Below are 21,721 nucleotides of genomic sequence, written 5' to 3' on the forward strand. Positions count from 1 at the left end.
CATGCAGTCTGAACATTTATATTCTTCAGAATTCAGCGCTGGTGGAATTCTAAACATTTCCCCATTCGAGCACCAGACTGTCACCAGTCCACACTGGGGTAGGAGTCTGAAATCGGCCACATTTAATAAGAACAATGTGACCAGCCACACAATAAATCAAATTTGAGCAAAACATCTGAATTGAGTATAGAGAGTTGTGTGATCCCAGCCTAAGAGTCCACAGTTGTGGCGAAAAGGGTATGATGTTTCAATGCACTTCACGCAAAGTGTTGATTGGCTGGAATTGTTTATGGCTCCGAACCACTATGTTTGTGTCACATTCACAGAGCAAGGTCTGTGTACATACGAGTTTCATTGAACATCTCACACACTCACACACACACACACACACATCCTTGTCTTTTATCCTCAGCATGGATGAACCAATACAAACTGAGGTAAGAAAGGAAAACATGCAAGTATGAATAATGAAACCCATATATCCACATTTCAGATCTTGACAGGAAACACTTTCCGTGTCTGTGATTCGCTGCCACTGTCCTCTCTCCCTCTCGTGAATTCCTGAGCCTTGTTTAAATCACGGCCCCCTCTGTTTAACCTGGGGCCGTCCTGCCAGGCCTCACGCGCACTTAGCCGCGGCCCTTCTGCTAGCGGATGTTCCTTTCGGCACGGGGCTCTGCTTTCTGTCAAATGGCGCCTTCAGTTTGGCTTAAAGTGTGTGTGTGTGTGTGTGTGTGTGTGTGTGTGTGAGAGAGAGAGAGTGAGAGTGAGAGTGTTTGTACAGTCACAGCAGTTTAAAAGGACCTCCGATTCCCTTGGCGAAGGTGAGGGGCGCGATCACCGATGCACTGACGCCTGGCGGTGAGTCCGGTGAATCGCAGTGAAAGAGAGGATTGGCAGGAGACTATGAAAAGCTATGTTCCGTTACCTTGGGAACGCATTCATCCAGCTTCCAAAAGAGGGCCGATTTGTCGTATGATGCAGCCAGAATCCTGGTGCCCTGAGGAGGGAAGAGAGGGAGGGAGGGAGCCATAGAGAGAGAAAGAACGACAGAGGGAGGGAGAGAGAGAGAGATAGAGATCGAGGGAGAGAGAGAGAGAGGAAGAGGTGAGAGGAGATAAAGGGAGATCCGTAGAAAAAGAGAGGAGAAAAGACACAGAGAAACAGAGATTGGGAGTAGAAATAAAAGTGAGTGACACAGAAAAACAGAGGAAAGAGAGGAGAAAGAGATTGAGTGGAAGAGAGAAAGAGGTGGTGGTGGTGGTGGTGGGGGGGATGGGGGGGCACAGAGAGAGAAGAATTAGAACACACAATCTCAGAATCGTTCCCCTCAGAGACCCTTCATAGCTCCTTCAAGCTCAATTAGCGCACCTCCACTCATCTCCGTCAGCACACACGAGTGGCTATCCACACGGCCAAGAGAGGGACCATCGCAGCCAACGCTAACAGACACACACCAGGCTTGCAATCTGCGCTGTTAGTCGTGTGCAATGGAGAGTCCTCGAGTGGCTTCATAATTAAGGCAGAAAGGAGTGACGCAGCCGTCTCTCTTACCGTTGGGTCAAACTCGATGCTCGTGATGCCCTCGTTGCTGCCATCTAGTGTTCCCCTGTGGTGCAGCATGCCTAGATGGAGGAGGGGGTGAAATTAAACATTTCAGGGGTCTGCACACCACATCCCCAACAGCCTTCACACCTTACCTGGCCCATACTAGCATAGTGCTTTCTCTGGACGTCATCAGATGTACCCTTTCTAAATTGCTTTCTATGATGGTGATTAGGCAAGTCGTAAAAAAGAGCTTTAAGACAGAGCCAGGTCAGGACAAAACGCCGTGGCACAGCCTCTGCCCTTCCTGTCATCCTATCTAATCAACAGGAGGGAAGCCTGAACAGGACCGACAGGGTCAGATGTAGGGCAGGCTTGATACGCATCTGCCCAACGGTCCTCTGAGAGCAGGCTGACCTCTGCTGGTATGAGGCTGTAGTCACAGGACCATGACGGAGAGAGAGAGAGAGAGAGAGAGAGAGAGAGAGAGAGAGAGAGAGAGAGAGAGAGAGAGAGAGAGAGAGAGAGACAAAGACAGAGATACACACAGAGAGAGAGAGACAGAGATAGAGAAAGAGAGAGAGAGAAAGAGACAGAGATACAGAGAGAGAGAGAGACAAAGACAGAGATACACAGAGAGATAGAAAGAGAGAGAGATAGAGAGAGAGATACAGAGCGAGACTAAAAATGAACAAAAGATGAAATGATAAGGTTAAAGAGAGAAAGGAAAGTGATAAGAATTGATAGACAGGAGTAGTAAGAAAACCAAAAGAAAAAAAGAAAAGGGAAGAAAGAATGAGAAGAAAGACAGAAAGTGGCATGTGTGGCGTGAGCGTGTCTAACGGGCATCCCCCGGGGCGGGTACCTGCCGTGATGTCCCACAGCTTGATGACGCGGTCCGTGCCACCAGTAGCCAGCAGGTTGGTGCAGGCGCTGAAGCGAACCGCATTGATGCCCAACTCATGGGCATCCTGTAGAAAGAAAGAGAAAATGAGAGAGAGAGAGAGAGAGAGAGAGAGAGAGAGAGAGAGAGAGAGAGAGAGAGAGAGAGAGAGAGAGAGAGAGAGAGAGAGAGAGAGAGAGAGAGACAGTTTTAAGAACTGTGTTGCTATTGTACTACTTTCTGTTCTGATTGCTTTGGCAATATAAGTATACCCCTTGTCATGCCAATAAAGCACTTTGAATCTGAATCTGAATCTGAGAGAGAGAGAGAGAGAGAGAGAGAGAGAGAGAGAGAGAGAGAGAAATACATAAATACATAAATAGAGAGAGAGGTCAAATATAGGCCCATCTGAAATCACATGGCTACATTTCATCATATATTATGGCTTGCTATTCTAGCTAACAACACACAACAGACTTGGTGTACCTACAGCATGCACTATGCCTAACCAATGAAAAGAGACCAAGAATCACTTCCTCCTTGAGAACATCACATTCAAGGAGTGAAGGAGTTTTCTTAGAAAATGGCCACTAGCTTTCAACATCACAGAGGTTAATAGTGAGGCCTTCTTTTCAAATGTGCCTACAGTTGGTATCCTCTGCATTTTCAATCTATAAATGCGGGTCCTGTGACACTGAACTGAAGTCAAGAAAAGAGTCAAGACAGAGGGGAAATAAACTTGACCTTTCCCTTCAACTCCAACTCCAACGCACACAAAAATGCGCACACACAATCTGGTAATGTAGGAAGTTACTGAACTCATCAGAAATGTCAAGCCCCCACAGAAACGTTACATAATTGTTTCTTCAAAGCCTGCAAAGAACATTAAAGTGGCGGGCGGAACCGATATTGTGAAATGTTCCTCGGTGTCGGGAGCTGTCAGTGCTCAGACACAGCATTCACTACACACCTAGAGAGAGAGAGAGAGACACTTGACTGAACTGAAATGACATCTAAAAGGCTTTCATGTTTGGCCTGAAAAAAAAAAAGAAAAAAAAAAAGTCTCTCAACTTGTGCTTTCACAGGATGAAATCACCGTACCATGACACACTATGCAAATCAGGTCATATGACACCTTCCCTTATAAGGAAGTGATGGATCAACACACTACTGCCACGCACTGTGGGCTATAGGTGTGATGAGGAAGAGGAATAGTGGTTGTTCGTTCGCTCGTGTGCGTAAGTGGTATATTCATGTGTGTGTGTGCAAGTGGTGTATGTGTAAGTGGTATGTGTGTGTGTGTAAGTGGCATGTGTGCAATGCATGTGTTTGTAAGTGGCATGTATATATATGTGTGTGCATGTGGTTGTGTCTGTGTGTGTGTGTAAGTGGCATGTATACGTGTGTGTGTGTGTGTGTGTGTGTGTGTGTGTGGTTGTGTGTGAGAGAGGGAGTGAGTGTGTGTGTGTGTGTATGCACAGTATGTGTGTGAGAGTGATGTGTATTTGGTAGGGAGGGTCGGAGGGCAGCAGAATCAGGCTAGCTCCTCTTCTGATTGGTGCGCTCTCCATTCAGATGAAGACAGCGCTGGGTGCCTCTCGGCGACAGCACAGGCCAGCGAGGACCATTGAGGACCACACAGAGCCGCTCTGTTAGCCACTCACAGACGCCCTCTTTGTCCCCCGCGCCCTCAACCGCGAGCTTCCTGCGGCCACAAACCGCCATGCGTGGGCTGGGATGGGAGAGAGCAGGGGGTAGGAGGGGGGTCGCTTTATCAACTACAGTGACAACAGGGTCCTTCTTAGTTCCTCCTGAGACCTCTGGATGTCTCTTGGCCTACACAACCAGGAAATTGACTTTTAAAAACCTGAGGAAGTGACTCTTGCTGTCGTACACTCATCTCAGACAGAGGGTTCGGTTTGCAGGGGCTTTCCAAGCACAACAGGTCTATGATGAAGGGTTCAGTGTTTACGACTTTCACTGTTTGCATCAGTGAAACGTAAAAATTGAAACCAATTTTTCAGAGAGATAACTAAAAGGAAGTCACAACAAAGAAATGAATTGAAATGATCTGTGTAGTGTACAGGAAACACTATTAGGTTTGTTAAGGCTGAAGAGTTAAGTGAAGAGTGAAGTCTACTTTACTAGTGGCTAAGACTGGAACGCTTCCTGATGTCTCCATGATGAGTGAAGACAGAGCTCTCACACTCAAGTCACGTCACTTTCATTCACTCCACAAGGATGAAGCGACTTTGTTGAAAAACCTACTTGGACAGCCTTCTGTGGGTACTGGGTAGGCTTCCCTACAGGCAGCTGCGCTATTGACGTTTTCACAAGGACAATGATGATTCAATATGACTGTTGATAATGATAAGACATGATGATGATGCTATGATACTGACAGTAATGATGATGACAAAGAGGTCACTGGGGGCTAGTCAACGGAGTCCAGTGTGTTGGCGCAGAGTTGTTAAATTGCGGACGTGGTGGAACAGCAGTGACATCAACGAGTTGGGTCTGATTCTCAAACTCACTATTGTGAGTTTGTGTTGCGTTAGATCAAAGCGTCTGCTAAATATCGGTCGTCTTTTAAGCGTTTTGGAGTCTCACCAGCGCGTGTTTGGCGACGGCAGGGACTCTGGCGGCCAGACAGACGCCCACCGGAGAGTGCATGTCCTCCTCCACACAGCACACGGAGTTCCCTCGCCTCTTCCTCCTACTGGAAACACGCACACGCATGTGCAAACACACACAATGCCATGAGGATGAGGGGCCAACTTTTACAGATCATGATACTGTACAGTACTTACAACACACACACACACACACAATGCCATGAGGATGAGGGGCCAACTTTTACAGATCATGATACTGTACAGTACTTACAACACACACACACACACACACACACACACACACACACACACACACACACACACACACACACACACACACACACACACACACACACACACACACACACACACACACACACACACACACACACACACACACACACACACACACACACACACACACACACACACACACACACACACACACACACACACACACACACACACACACACACACACACACACAATGCCATGAGGATGAGGGGCCAACTTTTACATACCATGATACTGTACTTACAAAGGATCAAGTAAAGCTCATCTATATGGCTTACTGAGAGAGCAGTAACTTTTATGACAAATTACACTCCGTAGGAGTAAAAAAAACATTAACTTATAGGGCAAGGACCAATTTTCTTGACTGACTACATTACAGGTCTGTTAAACTTAGAATAGGGAATACATCAACTGGCCGTGAGCCAGGGCAGGTCCCCTGTCCAGTAATTGTGTAAGCGTGAGAGGGACCGGGAAAGGTGACGGAGAGATCATGACAAAGCCCCGAGAGAGGAGAGAGGAAATGATGCAACAAGGTACTCACTCAAAGAGCTCTCGGATGGAGCTGAGGATTCTGGGAGAGGTGGCAGACGCTGACCTGGAAAAATAAATTAACACGTTCAATTATTCATCCTTTCATATTCCGCTCGTCTCCACCTCATCAGCCGCAGTAATGAACCAGCCACACGTCTTCTCCTCCCGGCCCGGCTGCTATCAGCGTCTGGGAAACACTCTCAACTGAAGACATTAAACGCCAGTAGGATCTACTTAAGCTCCTATCGACTGAAGTCCAGTGACTGATATTGCCTGTTATCACGGCTGACAAAACAAATGGGCTATAATATTTATTAATGCCAACTCGCACATGATGCATATCGCAGAGAAACAAAATACACATTGCAGCTGCTTAGAAAGTCAATACGCTTTTACAGGAGCCAAGTGCATAACTTGTGTCTGCATATCTGTCATGAAAGGACTTGTGCTTTGAAAAGAAGTACTGCTACAATGAAAGATACTGTACTTCATCATTAGCATCTGATTTTTCGTTATCTTTATTGACAGCTACTCACAATAAACAGATTGAAACCAATAGGACACTTCTGTTAGGGTCAGAGGTTTAATGGTCTTTGAACAGCAACTAGTAGTCTTGATAGCTTAAATGGCTTTGACTGAGCAAGACTGATGAAATTAACAAGTTGTCAGAGTGCTTTACACTCATCTATTCTATTTACCTGAAGAGGCGTGTATGGTATTTCTCCACGGTTTCTCCAATGTTTGGTGAGGTGTTGATTTTCAACTGGGACACACTTGTGGGACCACTGTGGAAAAGTAAAGCATAGCTGTCAAATATAAACTGCCAAAATAAGACAATCTTATGTTATTCTTGTTGTATTCAGACTTTAATCAGGCTTTCGCAGACATTGCTAGTGTGAAATATTTTTGTGACATAATCACATCTTTCACTGATTTCCTCTAATGGTATATCAAAGGGCCCTTAAGTCAAAGTCTCTCTGCTACACTCTCTCCCTAAAACAAACACACACTTTCTCTCCTTCTCTCACACTCCTCCATTCTCTCCCTCTCTCTAAACAATTATCTTTTTTTCTCCCAGACATGGGTGCCCCAAAGGACAGATTCTATTTGACATCAATTAGTCCCAGCTGGGTCCTTCCAACAAGCTAATGTCCCTGGGTGACAAACTCTCACTGAAGTTACACACCATAATTACCCTCAGCTACACATCCCTCAAGAGCCACCACATTATATTGCACACACTCACACAAACAGTCAGGCACACACACATACACACACACACACACACGTCTTTCTCACACTTTCACACACATGGTACCTTCCTTAGCTACATACTTCTCTCTCTCTCACACACTCTTTCTCCCTCTCACTCATTATCTCACTTCTAACTCTCACACACACACACACACACACACACACACACACACACACGTCTTTCTCACACTTTCACACACATGGTACCTTCCTTAGCTACATACTTCTCTCTCTCTCACACACTCTTTCTCCCTCTCACTCATTATCTCACTTCTAACTCTCACACACACACACACACACACACACACACACACACGCACACACACGCACACACACCCTAATATGTAAGAGGCCTGGCCCTGTGAACTCATGAGAGCTCCTACTGCAGTTTCAGTCATCAACTGAAGTCTATTAGCACTCCTCATTAAGTCTCTCTCTCTCTCTCTCTCTCTCTCTCTCTAAATATCTCCCTTTCTTTCTCCTAGGGTTAGAAGTCGATCAGTCTCACTGTCCGCACTTTCTCTGTGCTGTAAGTGTGTGTGTGTGTGTGTGTGTGTGTGTGTGCAGGGGACCTACTCATCAATGTCCAGCGTCTTTTTGGCAGCCATCTCCAGCTCCTTATGAAGGTTGGCCTCTCTGGCCCTGAGAGGTAGTAGGGGGAAGTTAATTAAGACGCATACTGAAGTCAACGCTTTTGTTAATTACTTCTGTGAATTAACACAGACCTGATGCTAGAGACACTGCCATGATGAACCATCACAGAAAACACTGGTTACAACAATGGACTCTCTTAATTAGGACACACACACGTTTCTCAAGGCGCAAGGATCCCGTGAGGGCAGAGCCATAGGGTGCCTCTCATCATGCCTCCTCGATCCTCGATGCTCGATCCTCGAGGGGCGTTCCCACTGATCTATAACTAACACTGGATAGACTATCCCATTGTTTCCCCCCCATCATTCTTTATGTAGATCAGTGAGGATCGAGGCATCGAGGAGCGAGGGAGGACGTATAAACGCTGCATGAGACGCACCCATAGATAGAGAGAGTTGCGACACTCTTTGATGTTGCCGCCACGATCAAAAGTTCCAAAAAAACTTGTGCTGAATGGCTGAATCGCAGGAGGGTGGGATGTACTTCTGATGCTGAAAGGTGTAATCAATTAATTAATTGACTACTGACCAAGAGATTGGCTGTAAACAGTTCCAAAAGCCCCATAACGAGGAAATAGCCTGAAAAAAGCGCTGCCATTTTTTCCTATGGAAGTCTATGGGAGTGTCGCCACTCTGTTTTATCTACCGCTCTGCGTGAGGGGAAGGAAGAGAAATCCTTATGTCACTTCCTGCGCTTTGCAAATGCATATAGCTACACGTCTTGGACGTTTCTGCTTTGCTCTGCAGGTTTTACGGTCAGTTAACTTGGCACGAGTTGTGTCGACGCTGACAGCCAAGACCATACTAAGGGGATCACTGAACATCCTACTGCTGATGTATATAATGTGTACAGTCTAGTTGGTAATAAGTGATGAAGACACAGGCTTCCATCCGCACAATATTGTTGATTCATTTCCAAACATACTTGTGCATATCCAACAGAGGAGGTTTATGAAATTTCAAACCGACATACAAGATTTCTATATAGACTACAGAGAGTGTGTACAAATAACACACAAAGTGCTGAGTCACTCATATTCACTTACACTGGCTTGACCACATTCCTTTACTGTTAATGCACTCGCTCATTCATTTACTATCGTCTAGCCTGACAATAACCTTTATCCTCTCCATAACCTACTCACACTGACATGAGATGTAAACACACAGGTACATGTAGACTGACTGATACCACTGACTTGAAAGAATACTTACCATACTTTGCATACCACATAATCTTACTCACATAGGTTTCAGATTTGGAACATTGTTTTGAATGATTGTTTAGCCTTTGCTAAATAAGGTTTGTGTGTGTAGTGTACAGATGTTTACACACACACACAAACGTATGTCACAGTAATTGTTGGACACAGTAGCAGACAGTGCAGTGATTGAACCTCCCTGCCACCTTTGAGACATGCTAACAAGAGATGCTAGCACCAATGGGGTTTAGCCTCCTGGCTCCTCTTTTATGGGTTCGAGGGAGGCCAAGCAAGTAGGGTGGCCAAACTGTGCAGTCAACACAACACAGGTTACACACACACAAAACTCAACAGGCTACAAAAAGAGGCGAAAATAATAAAACTAGTGGAAGCCATAGTGCAGTGGTAGCATCTGCATCTCGTTCCATAAACAAGCAAGGTGCCCATGGGGACCAGCAGGTTCAAGTCCCACCTGAAGTAACTTCTTGAACCCACTCCTGTTCCCTGGTCCCGTCTAACAACGGCTAAAAAAAGGTCCCAAAAATGTAACAAAATAAAAAAAATAAATCGAACTAACAGAAGCGCCTCTACCTGACTCTCCTCTCGTTGCGGTTGTTCATCTTCATGGCGGCCATCTGCTTGTTCTTGATCATGTCCTCCACCATCTCCTGTCCCAGATCCCTGGCTTTCCGGTAATCCTTCTCTTTCTCGCTCCGCTTCTCCAGCAGGGCGTCATACTCCCGCTTCAGGGCCCGGTTCCGCTCCCTGATTTGGGTCACGTTGGCCCGCAACTCCCCCTGGTCCGACTCCGCCTGAGCCAGACGGTTCTGCACTTCACACATTCTGGGAGAAGGTCAAAACAGAGAGCAGAGAGGACAGGAGAACAGTTATAGGCCAGTGTTGAAGGGAAAACAGTAAGTAAGTAAGTAAGTAATATTACAAAATGTATTTGTATAGCGCATTTAACGTGCACACACAGGGTGCAAAACAGACTACACACCACTTTCCATTTCTGCGCATATCTGATTTTATATGGATTAAAAGTCATCTGAGCATGACGTTGAGCAACAATAAATAAAGAACAGGTTGGGAGAGGTGTATTTCTGCACATGCATCTATTTGTTCACTCTTCCCACAGACAAAGGTCATAAAAACATCTGCACCCTGAATTCAAGCTTTAGAGAGTTCTCTGTATGACAATTCTGTGATTAATGACATCTGTAAGAAAGGGGACATACAGGAGGATGAGCGTTCAGTACCAACACTCGCCAGCTGCAAAGCAAACAGACTAATTGTGCTGAGGATTTCTTGTTCTACAACAAATGTAAACACATTCACTAGGCCCTGGCCACTTACAGAACTCTCACGTCTTACAAATGTGCACACAACCGCCCAAGGGCAGGCTTGCAGAAACTGTTTGCAAGCATGGAGGAGGATCACACAACATAGTTTTCTTTTTTTTGGCACAAGGCAGAAGAGAAGAGGAGAAGAGAGAAGAGGAGAAGAGAGGAGAGGAGAGGAGAGGAGGAGAGGAGGAGAGACCCCCCCCCCCCCCTGTTCAGATGGCATGCCAGAAGTTCCTGTTCTGAGCTCTGGGGATCGCATGTCCTACCTGGCATGCTGCTCTTCGAGTACGGCATCTTTGATTGTTATCTTCTGTTGAAGCTGCAGCACCTGGTACGCCAGCTGGCCAATGGCAAGACCAAACGAACACAAGCAAACAAATAGAGATAAATAAAACATGTGAAAACAGAGCAGGCACAAGTGACAAGAGTTTACTGTAAGCACGGATTCAGTAAAGTGTAGTACAATCCCTCCAAAGCGATACTGTGCGAGGCTTGGGAAAGCCTCCAAAAACACACAGTGAATCAAATCTAGCTCAAACTGGGGGTGATCTAGACTGGGTTAACCCAGCCCGATCTGCTGGCGATTTGACTTCGTCCGGCAGCTCAGGCTGGAGACATCCAAATGTATCTATCCAACTTCCATTGCAAATTTGTGGGGACCAATCAAAAAACAGGCTTATTCACCTGGCATACCTGGATGGTTGGTCTGGTTGTTTGAAGAACTATCCAATTGCGTACAGTTATTTGAACTATGCCCGTTGATAATGTCTCTTGTGCAGTAGAAAATACAGAGCAGACTCCCGACTAATGTTCAATCCCAAAAGACCGAGCTTGGTCTGGTGATAGCTAGGCTACAGGGTGATTTGAGAGAAGTTGAACCGCTTGCATTTTCTGTCTAAATATGTTTGCAAATGACCTGAGGCATGGGTGTGTGTGAGCACCACCCACGCTAATTGAATCAATCCAGTCTTGACTGAGCAAGCCAAGATAAGTATACATTCCAGAACATTCTTTAAGCGCTTGACAACATGCTCTTTGTTGAAGGTAAATTGACAACCATTCACCCAGGTAATTTGACACAAAAAACAAGGATGTAGCCAGTCATTACATCCAGATAAGATACTAACTAGATTGTCTATTTAGTGGAGATGTGGTGGGAAACTTCTGCATGACCAATCAAGATGACATTTATGTTATTTATCTATTTTATGCTGAATGGAAACGCAGATCATATCAAATAGGCCTATGCCCAATAAAGAGTGCGAGTCTGACGAGCATGCATTATGTCATAAGTACCAGATGATTTTTGCTGAAGTCTATTGAATAGACTTATTGTAAGTAAGGGAAAATAATGGCCGCCGAGGTGTTGTGATATACGGAAAGTCATGAACAATGTGGAGGCAGAGAAATTCTACAACATGAAGCGGAGATCCGCAAGAGATAATTCACATCGTCAGCCACTCAGAAAAGAGTATCTTTCTCTCTGGAGATAAACAAATACAATGACAGAACCAGCCAAGCTGGAACCAACTTTGAGAGTGCACTTTTGAATAATCGTTCTAAATGGAATAACAGAGGCCCTGCAGATTTGAGACCATCTAAACACACAAATAAGCTAAATGACACTTCTGCTCTGGAAAATCCACCACAGCATCAACAACCACAGGTACCACACACTGACAGAGGAAGTCGTGGTACATTAAAGCCTACTGGTTTTGCATGTTAATGCCCGTTGTTTACCCATGCTTTGCGGAACAGCACTGACATTTGATTTAAATCCCTGGCTGGTCATTTTAGATGATTCAGGCCTTACATGGGGCTCATTAGTAGTATCTCCCGAAAGTAAAAGTGATACAGTACTTTACCATTCGGTCTACCGGTGGTAATAGTGAGCTGACTGTGCGTCGGTAACCTCATGACCTCGTGATACAGCCCACTGACACCCTAACACACACACACACACACACACACACACACACACACACACACACACACACACACACACACACACACACACACACACACACACACACACACACACACACACACACACACACACACACACACACACACACACACACACACACACACACACACACACACACACACACACACACACACACACACACACACACACACACACACACACACACACACACACACACACACACACACACACACACACACACACACCTCCCCTGTGGTCTTCTCCAGATCTTTGACTTGGTTTTCATGATGAGAGGTTCCACCCGTCCCTGTTGGAGAGTCCTGAGTGTAGGTCACTGGGGGAGGCCTGCACACACAAGAGCATCATAAAAGTGTCTCAAAGCTTTCAATTTCAACATGAGTACCCCCAATCTCACTGCTATATAGTACACTCAGTAATGTGTAGGATATTTTTGCTCAATGTGACTTTAGCTTTTAATGCTATTCAGTCTACTGTTTGAAGAGATGAGGTGATTGGTTGAATGCTACCTTGCTAGAGAGCCAAGGATGAGCGCTCTCTGTTTGGTCCGCTCCAGAAGATTGATATCTGTACAAGAACACAAATCAATTCGCTTAAATTGCCAAACAGTCAAAACGGCAATACAGTTTGAAAACAACATGATCCCTATACAGCCACAAATCAGTGCTTCACAGACACTCACGTGTTAATGAGGAGTCTCATTTACACATGAGTGTTTGTACCTGAAGGAATTCCACAGTAGGCTATAGTGCGTAGAGAACTTTGAAACACAGCGCAACACATGGCATGTCGGATAAGAATAGTGAAAGACAGCCTGCTTTGAAAACTTAGTCATAATCATGCCTATTTAAAAACATCATTACAAGACTTGAATGGCAAATACTGCAAGAGGAACTACTCATGACTACTTATTCATGAAGAAACCAAGACTACAAATGGTTAGATTCAGCATGAACATGTTCCTCTATAAGGTAGCAAAACACTTTTATAGCAATGACTGGGGCGGTATTATAACCGCCGTGAGGCTATTTCCTGGAAGAGCCACCATCATTCAAAACAAGCTCATCAATTTAATCAAAACAGGCTCCCGTTTGCACATCAGAGAAATGCTGAGACGCCAAAAAGCACAATGCAAGTCTAAACATACATACACGACCGTATGACATCCTGAAAGTTTTTCTTCTGTGCCTTGTCTCGATGTTTGAGTTGCTTGATGATATGACGTTTCCACGTCTCCATGGGCTCAGCTGTGAAATGTATCCTCCCAAGCGTGGCTGAGGGCGAATCCCGATGGCTTTCCAGCGCCGCCATGACGGGCAACTCCCCTGTGTTCGTCAAAAGTCATTGCTGTGCATTTCCACGAAATATCACTTCATACACCTTTAGATTTTAGCCATTTTCCCTCTCCTTGCACGCACTGTCCACAATTTTCAAGTCGGACTCGGGGACAACAACTTGGTCAGCCAATCAGCCGCAACTTTCCACCAGGAACAACTTATTCAGCCAATCATACTAGTCTCCAACGTGTGGCGTCATTAGCATTAAAAACACATGTGAATTTTTTTTCCGCAGTATGAAATCGGAAATTTCACTTGGGTGCTAGGCTATACTTTGATATTGCCAAAATAGGGACAGATGATCAAGCAGGGCAATTTGGCTGAAAGAAATATTGATATAGTTTTTAAAACGTGATGGTCTTCAGGAGGCTTATTTTTCTGAATTTATTAAGATATTCCACAGAGCTGTCGGATGGGGTGCACCTGATCACATCAAGAGATAGGGCCCCCGAGTATTAGGGCCACACACAAAGGGGAAAATGTTATACAGTACGTGTCGACATTAAACGTTATTCTTGAAAGAAATTTCAAGAATAAAGTTGACATATTTTATCGACTATAATCTCGACATGTCCATCAAACTAGTTCAGAGAGCGCCACAGGCCTTGCTGCTGCCACCAAACAGAAATTGGCCGACGACTCAACAAAATGCCTTGTGTAGGCCTAGCACTGACAACTTTACTTCAACTTCAGAATGGGGTTTAGCAAGTTAGCAACAAAGTCGCTATCTAGTTTTGAATGTCCAGAATAAAGACAACATGTCAAGATTAAAGTCGACATGATATTTCAACTTTATTCTCGAAATTTCGAGTTTAAACTCGTCAATATACCCTCCTCCCCTTCTCATGTCAAGACCTGCCAAAAAGATGAATGTTAAGCTTGACCTTGACAATAACCTTGAAACTTAATTAAATACAGCTGACATTTTTAAACGTCTTAAAGAAACCAAACCACAGACTGTCAAACAGCACTTCATTGACATGGGTGCAATTTTCTTTAGAAAGGTAAGAAAATTTATTATCAGATTAAAACACAGTTTAAAATATAATAATGAAAGAAGTGTCTAAATATTACAGAACATATTTACATGACATTTTTACAGATGAAAACAAACATAACGTGACAAACAAGTATAAATCAGAGAATTGCACATCCACAATATTAATTTTACAGGCGAAAATGAACATTGGCATGTGACATAATACTGTAGTTTTAACAAAGAAAAAACACTTAAAAGTCCATAGTTAAAGCCAAAATTTCGCAATTTCTGTGTATCAGCATGCCCTGTGACCAAATTGGCAGTTAAGGTACTTTGATATGATGTCTATTAAATTATACCAGAAGATCGGGAGAAATACAAGGGAAAACAAGGCCTTTCTGAAGTTATAACAACTTTGGGTAACTAAACACTTGATTCAAGAGTAGAACTCTACAGCACATGCGATGGGGCAAAACATGCTGACCAGCATTGACTGGAAAACAAATCCTCTCCGCTTTAGCTACTTCCTACTTACTTACTAAACTTAAAAGGACTTTGGTTTTCCTGTGATTGCAGGTTTGAATCAGCTGATGCAACATACTTCATTCAAGTGTAAAAATCTAAAAACAAACTATAAGATCTATAGACTATAAAATACAAGATCTATAGAATATAAAAGGTGAAATCTGGCAGGACCATTATGCCAACATTGTAAAAATTTGGTGTATAAAAACAGAGTACCTTTTTAAAAAAAAAAAAAAAAAAATCTTGGCTTCAAACGGACATACAAAAATTACACAGATCTTCACGTTCAGTCAACAATGTGTACATAAAACAAATATTAAGGTGGCTGGTGGCGGTAAAGTGTTCACAGTAAAAAGACGTCCCAGATGTATTCGCCTCCAATACTCCCCAACACAATAAAAACGTGAAAGGCGAGCGCAGTTTGAAGCTCAATAAGGTCAGACGATAATGAGAGGGAAGACGCGAGACTGGGTACAGGACAGGTAGTACAGGAGTTCAGTTGGTGTCCATTTTCTTCTCGGCCATCTGGAGCAGCAGCTCGGAGTAGCGCTCGAGCAGAGCCACGGCACGCTGGTCCCTCAGCTGGCGACCGGGGGAGTCCTCCGGGAGCGGAGGTAGAGGAGGGGACGAGGGGGTGAAGACCATGTCCAGCTCGCTCCGCACCCCAGCAAAGGCGTCCTGAAGAACAGACACCATCTGGGCCTGCTGGTCAGGAAGCTCGGCGTGGGAACAGAGCTGTGGAGGAGAGTGGGGTAGGGGTAGGGGTAGGGGAGGGGGGCACAGGAAGATATAGATATTGACTTAATTCATCCCAGAGGGAAATTAATTACGGTGTTGCAGTAGAACTGTACACACATTTACAAAACATACATCTTTACACAAACATACAGACATCCATCACAAGTTAGATTAATCACTTTACTTCAAAGTTTACCTACAACAGTTTTACATAATTAAGTAATGTTGATATTTCTTGTCAATGTCTTCCACTGTTGAAGCACACACTTTCCTTAAAGTTAGGGTACAAAATAAACCCCATGCATAGTCCAATTTCTTGGTTTCCTGATTGATCAAAGTTGAGAATAACTAAACACCCAGAGGAAAATGCATCTCTGGAAGGAAACCTTTCCTAAGCTACAGTTTCTACTTCTCTAAAGGTTAATCAAAACGTTTACGTCAACTGTTTCCTCCCCAGTTCTGACACTCAAGTTAACACCACAGTGCATTTCTACATGCATTCATTTGGAGTGGGCATTCATTGGCCCAATCCCAATGTCCGGACTCACGAACTCACGGACTTTGGTGCGCGTTCTCGCGAAATTCGTAAGGGTTTAGGGCTGTCCCAATGTCGAATTACAACGGGCGGGAGGGTTTGAGTACAGACTTACCGAGCCCTTTCCGTGAGTCTGCATCGGTGCAGACTTAACCTAAGGGAATTACCCACAGTTCAAAGTGTTGTGACGTTTACCGCGGAGATCATAGAAAAATCCGGAAATTAAGGTAAACAACAGCACGCACGACACACGTGCATGGTGCAAATGTTAGCCACGTCTTTGTTAGTAAACATCGCCAAGGTACATGTGATCTCGTGAAGTGCTGTCCCAATCCCAAATACCTATCTGAGCCTATGTGGCCTCACACACTCACTCACTTAGCACCTGAGATCAATTAAGTCTGTGAGTCTTTAGTTCTTAGTCTTTAGGGCTGACATTGGGATTGGGCCACTGAGAGCCGAGAGGTCAGGATGAAAGCCTTGTGCTGCTGCTCACCTTGCTGTACAGACTCACAGCTCTCTTCATGGTGTGTCTCAGCTCGTTCACTATCTGGTTGCACGTCTGCAAATTCACAGACTCCATTGAATCAGCTGGAAGCACAAGGGGGAGAAGAGGGAGTCACCAGATTAATAGTCTTTACAGTACCTGGCAACGCAACGCAAACCAACACAACTCATGATAATCTACTTCCTCCCCCAACCATCCCTCTCACCTGAGTCCAATGGACTGGAGCATGATGCCGGGCTCTCCTGGAAAGACAGGTTACCCACAGCTGGAGATGCTGCTGGAGCAGAAGACTGGGAGACGGCCTGCTGCTGCAGCTGGGCCTGGGGGTCTGATCTTGGGTGCCCCTCGGCCCCTCTGGCCTGCGAGGGCTCTGGGGAGCGGCAGCAGGCGGGAGAGGTGAGCGCGGCGGAGGCTCTGGAGCCGAGGGCCCCGCGGGGGGTCATGCCGTCCTCGATGCTGCTGATGCGCTTCCTGCCCTCCTGTCCCAGGGACCGCATCTCGGTCGGGGTGACCAGCGCGCCCTGCCGCGGCGCTCCCTCCGGAGCCAACCGCCGCCGGCTCTTCATGGCAGCCGCGGGAGTCGAGCGGCCCGGGGAGGGGCAGCAGTCGGAGCCCGACAGGTCCAACCGGAGCGCGGCCCGGGCGCTGTGGTTGCCAGGCAACTGGCCCGACGAGGACGACGTCCCGGTGGAGGCCATCGGCGTGGAGGGGAGGCTGGCTGACCCGGTCTCCGAGGTGAAGGCAGCGTTGGTCAAGGAGGACGCGAGAGGAGGAGGAAGAGAGGTAGGGGGCAGGTTCTCCTTAAAGTCCCCGTGCTCCGAGCTCAGGTCCTGGAGGGAGGGGGCTCTGGGGCCCGAGGCTTTGGCTGGCGGGGTGGCCTCCTCCGTTAGCGGGGTCCTGGCGGGGGCCTCTCCCGGAGTGCCCGAGCGGGACACTTTGGCACGGGAGCTGGTGGTGGCGCTCATGTAGCTCTGGGAGGAGCGCAGGCCGGCGGCGTCCTTCTCTGGCGCCGGGTGGCCGGGTTTGGGAGACGGGCCGCTCACTGGGTTCTGGCCCGGCGTGGTGGCCACGTTCTCAATGTTGGACTGGGAGAACAGGGCCTTGTCCGTTACCTCTGCAGGGGGAGGAAAAATATATGGTTTTATAAACAACTCGGAGAAGGAAGGAGAAGATAGAGGATGTGACTGTGCCCTATCTGATTGGATGATTGGTTTGACACTTCTCATGCCTGATTGGTCGATCTGCGTGATTGCTCCCACAACACTTTCCCGGTAAATGAACACAATGGACCAGCCATTTAACCCTCACCATAAGAGGAACCGTGAATGGGAAATTACAAACAGGGTGCACACCAAATCACATAAAAACTCAACACAAAGGTGCATCAAAGTGAGAGAGAGAGAGAGAGAGAGAGAGAGAGAGAGAGAGAGAGAGAGAGAGAGAGAGAGAGAGAGAGAGAGAGAGAGAGAGAGAGAGAGAGAGAGAGACACCCAAAACCACTGTCCCCTGATTTGATCGTATTGTGCAGCACCATCAAAAGCCCAGTCGTATGTGCGCACAGACACACAAACACACACCTCCCAGGGTGCTATTGCACCCAATGGCAGCTATGCTGTGGCGGCTATGCAGGGGCCGCGGGCGCCGTAGGTTGTGTGCAGAGTGCTGCTTCCTGGGCATCGGCGGACGAGACTTCACCAACCGCACGGCTTCGGCTTCACAGCCAGCGGCATTGAAATTTCAAACAGTTAAAACCAGCGTTAGCACACAACGACGCCAGTCAGGCAACAGGAACCGAGACCCATCCAGCTGTGGCAGCTTGTTCTCGACAACTGCTCCCCAACCCTACAGATCTGCAAGTTAATGCCTGCTCCTGGGAAACCCGATTAGTCAGTGGAATTGAAGGCATACTGCACTTGATTAGACTCATAAGCAGCAGTCCTGATTCTCTAAACGTACGGTACCCGTTTTGGCCAAGTCAAGCATGTTGAGCAGGGGGGGGGGAAGAGGACAAATACACAGAGCGGGGGAATCCTAAGAGGCATCTTCGATGGTTTTAGTGATTAAGTAATAACAGGTCTTCATTGTCGTTTATGTTTGAATGTGGTGCTGTTCATTTGTGATCCGATTTCCCACACATCTGACACATTTTAAAACATTTAAGTCTAAATGGGGTCAATGACAACACTAACTACCTACCAAAGGCTCACAATACCTCAACCTTAACGGTGTCTGACCTCAACATGAGAGTTTTAAGTCAACCAGAGAGACTTCAGAGTTGAGCTGTTAAGGTTGATATGATCAGAGCCCCTTTAGGGAGAGCCGGTCCACTTCCTATTAACTCCATTGTACCGGATTGTTCCTGCAATCTGTTGAAATTCCGCTAGGGACGTTGCCGAGCAAGTGATAAATGAATTGTGGTCTATGGGGCTAAGCGGCTAGAACTCGTTTTTTTCACAGTTGACAACTTCATTTCTTAATGTACATTGTCGTAGTAGCTACCTGAGTATAGGTTTTCCACTGGAAATGAAATAAAAAGTCACTCATGTCCTTTCTGCTTTTCATAGGATGGGCCGTTTTCCCTGTAACATGCTAGCATTTAGCTCATGGATGCTCGCGACACTCGCGACCGATTACGACCGTCGTGAAGCTGAACCTTCTTTTAGGTCTATGGCCGTAAAGTGGTTCGCTTGTGTCACGTGACATGAAAACTTTGAAAGGGCTTTTAGGAATAACAGCACATATTAAAAATTTTATTGGTCAGCTGATTGTCAAGTCAAGTTATCCTGCATCGCATGCATTAATGCAATTTTAGGAGAAAAAATTATATAACGACAAATGTGGTACTGGGGGGTTCAGCTCCATTGCTACCCATTCATTCATCACTTGCTCGCGATCGCCCTCTAGTTGCAGTACCATGCGGAAGTATTTCGCTAGTGGTCCTTCTCCCCTTATTAGACATTCTCTGATATGATGTTCAAACAGTGCCTCTGCCAGCTGTAACCCAGGAAGTTCTGAGAATCAGAGTAACAGGCTGGCCATGTTCTTACCACCTTGATGATGACAACCACATCCTGAGATACAGTCATACAGGTACATGTTGAGACTTTCTATTCCGTACAGTGCTTTATATAAGGTGTACGTTCTCTCTGAACTAAAGAGGAAAAACAACACCGGCCCCAAAACCCAACTGTTGGAATTAACAGAAATAAGTTAGACCAAGCTTACTACACCTCAGACAAGAAGGTTACTATGGCTAGAGATCACAAGTGGTACAGAGGATGGCGGGAAGGGGAAAGAAAGAAAGAAAGAAAGAAAGAAAGAAAGAAAGAAAGAAAGAAAGAAAGAAAGAAAGAAAGAAAGAAAGAAAGAAAGAAAGAAAGAAAGAAAGAAAGAAAGAAAGAAAGAAAGAAAGAAAGAAAGAAAGAAAGAAAGAAAGAAAGAAAGAAAGAAAGAAAGAAATGAAAGCATGACTCACCTCGGCTCTTGGCCTCCTCAGCCAGTGTGGGAGGCTCCACGGCACCCTCACCAGCCTGCTGAGTCTTCGTAGAGCCCTGAGCACAAAGGGAACGCTCATGTGGACATGATCTTACAGAGCCTTACGGCAAGGAGCCTTACGGCAAGGACAGACGTCAATTTGCATGCAACTTGCCATAAGATGTAGTTTAAATGAGCCATTTTTGCCTGGCGTTGCAAAATCGTTGGGGAAATTTGCATTATACATTGGCTGTCCCAGTCTAAATGAGTTAAAATTGCCCTCATTGACAGCCCCTGAGAACCCTATAATCCCTCCTAAAGGCCAATGAATGTCTCCACATTGAAAATCACATACCGTCTCTAGCACAGCACCACCTAGTGGAGAGTGAATCAGAGCGACCAGGGTCCGAGAGGGCTGCTCTTACCTGGGGGATGGGCTGAGTAGGGGCAGATGGGGCAGATGAGGCAGTTGGGGGAGTGGGGCTGCTTCCAGGAGAGGCCTCCTCTGAGATGCTGGGGGGCAGTGCAGCAGGCCGGGCAGCAGACGCACCACAGCCCACACCTCTGAGGAGGGCAGAGAGAAGACCGGTGAACAGGGTCAGTGAGGGGGTGTGTGCTGTGCACACGGAAAAGTTACAATCATCTCTGATGTTAAAAATGGTGCTTATTTCACATGGTTCAAGAGCTGTGTGTGTGTGTGTGTGTGTCATCAAGGTTAAGTTTGGTGGTAGAAAACTTCCTTTTAGTCTTCATATCTATGGGCACATGAATAGTGGACTACAGTACAATTGTGATAGAATTTTGTGCCATCCATTGTAGAGTAGGGAATCTATTTCTAATGCTAAAGATGAACACGAGCAACTGCGGTATGTGTGTGTGTGCGTGTGCGTGTTTGTAGGTGTATGTGTGTGAGAGAGACTGACCGCAGGCGGTTCTGGAAGCGAGACAGGAAACGGGTGGAGATGCTCAGACGCGGGTTGAGGAAGTTGCTGTCAGACGCCGGCTGCAGACTGCGAGGGTCTGTGTCAAACTTCTCAGCTGTAGGGACACACACACACAGTTGGCATCTCTCTTGACTTTGTGCCTCAATATCACCCATACAAAGCTTGCACGAGGGTATATTCATAAAGGCGTATTTGACTCACTGACCTCAGCTGACTGACAAATGAGTCAGTAGGGATACTGATGGACACGAATGCAGTCATATACACCCTGAGGAATATCCCCCAGTATGGCGAACACACTGATCACACTGACGCTTTAATTGCGAATGCTCACATACATGCGTCTAGTTCTGTGTTCATGATGATTTCATGAAACCAAATCAATCATGAAA

The 21,721-nt window shown here is 46.0% G+C and overlaps 2 protein-coding genes across 5 annotated transcripts in view; both read right to left on the bottom strand.

Annotated features, from left to right (window-relative positions):
- Positions 1 to 13,722, bottom strand: part of LOC134099691 (protein Atg16l2-like) — a 34,830-nt gene extending 21,108 nt beyond the window's left edge. Inside the window, exons 1-12 of one of the 2 annotated variants that reach the window (XM_062552660.1) lie at positions 13,441 to 13,722; positions 12,799 to 12,856; positions 12,517 to 12,616; positions 10,590 to 10,663; positions 9,569 to 9,820; positions 7,699 to 7,764; positions 6,567 to 6,653; positions 5,879 to 5,932; positions 5,039 to 5,144; positions 2,411 to 2,516; positions 1,555 to 1,625; positions 929 to 1,000 (exon numbers count right to left, since the gene is read on the bottom strand). In XM_062552660.1, the coding sequence (XP_062408644.1) occupies positions 929 to 1,000; positions 1,555 to 1,625; positions 2,411 to 2,516; positions 5,039 to 5,144; positions 5,879 to 5,932; positions 6,567 to 6,653; positions 7,699 to 7,764; positions 9,569 to 9,820; positions 10,590 to 10,663; positions 12,517 to 12,616; positions 12,799 to 12,856; positions 13,441 to 13,600 (1,206 nt within the window). In that variant the 5' untranslated portion in view covers positions 13,601 to 13,722. Of the gene's footprint in view, positions 1 to 928; positions 1,001 to 1,554; positions 1,626 to 2,410; positions 2,517 to 5,038; positions 5,148 to 5,878; positions 5,933 to 6,566; positions 6,654 to 7,698; positions 7,765 to 9,568; positions 9,821 to 10,589; positions 10,664 to 12,516; positions 12,617 to 12,798; positions 12,857 to 13,440 lie in introns of both variants that reach the window. The other variant, XM_062552659.1, reaches the window with a different exon arrangement.
- Positions 13,723 to 15,359: 1,637 nt separating this feature from the next.
- The window catches only part of wdr62 (WD repeat domain 62), a 28,047-nt gene continuing 21,685 nt past the window's right edge, over positions 15,360 to 21,721 (bottom strand). For 2 of the 3 annotated variants that reach the window (XM_062552375.1, XM_062552374.1), the window contains exons 26-32: positions 21,309 to 21,423; positions 20,811 to 20,949; positions 20,387 to 20,462; positions 18,489 to 18,623; positions 17,117 to 18,025; positions 16,900 to 16,994; positions 15,360 to 15,865 (exon numbers count right to left, since the gene is read on the bottom strand). In XM_062552375.1, the coding sequence (XP_062408359.1) occupies positions 15,626 to 15,865; positions 16,900 to 16,994; positions 17,117 to 18,025; positions 18,489 to 18,623; positions 20,387 to 20,462; positions 20,811 to 20,949; positions 21,309 to 21,423 (1,709 nt within the window). In that variant the 3' untranslated portion in view covers positions 15,360 to 15,625. The remainder of the gene's footprint in view (positions 15,866 to 16,899; positions 16,995 to 17,116; positions 18,026 to 18,488; positions 18,624 to 20,386; positions 20,463 to 20,810; positions 20,950 to 21,308; positions 21,424 to 21,721) is intronic. The other variant, XM_062552376.1, reaches the window with a different exon arrangement.

Source organism: Sardina pilchardus, chromosome 13 (assembly GCF_963854185.1).
Source record: "Sardina pilchardus chromosome 13, fSarPil1.1, whole genome shotgun sequence".
NCBI lineage: Eukaryota > Metazoa > Chordata > Actinopteri > Clupeiformes > Clupeidae > Sardina > Sardina pilchardus.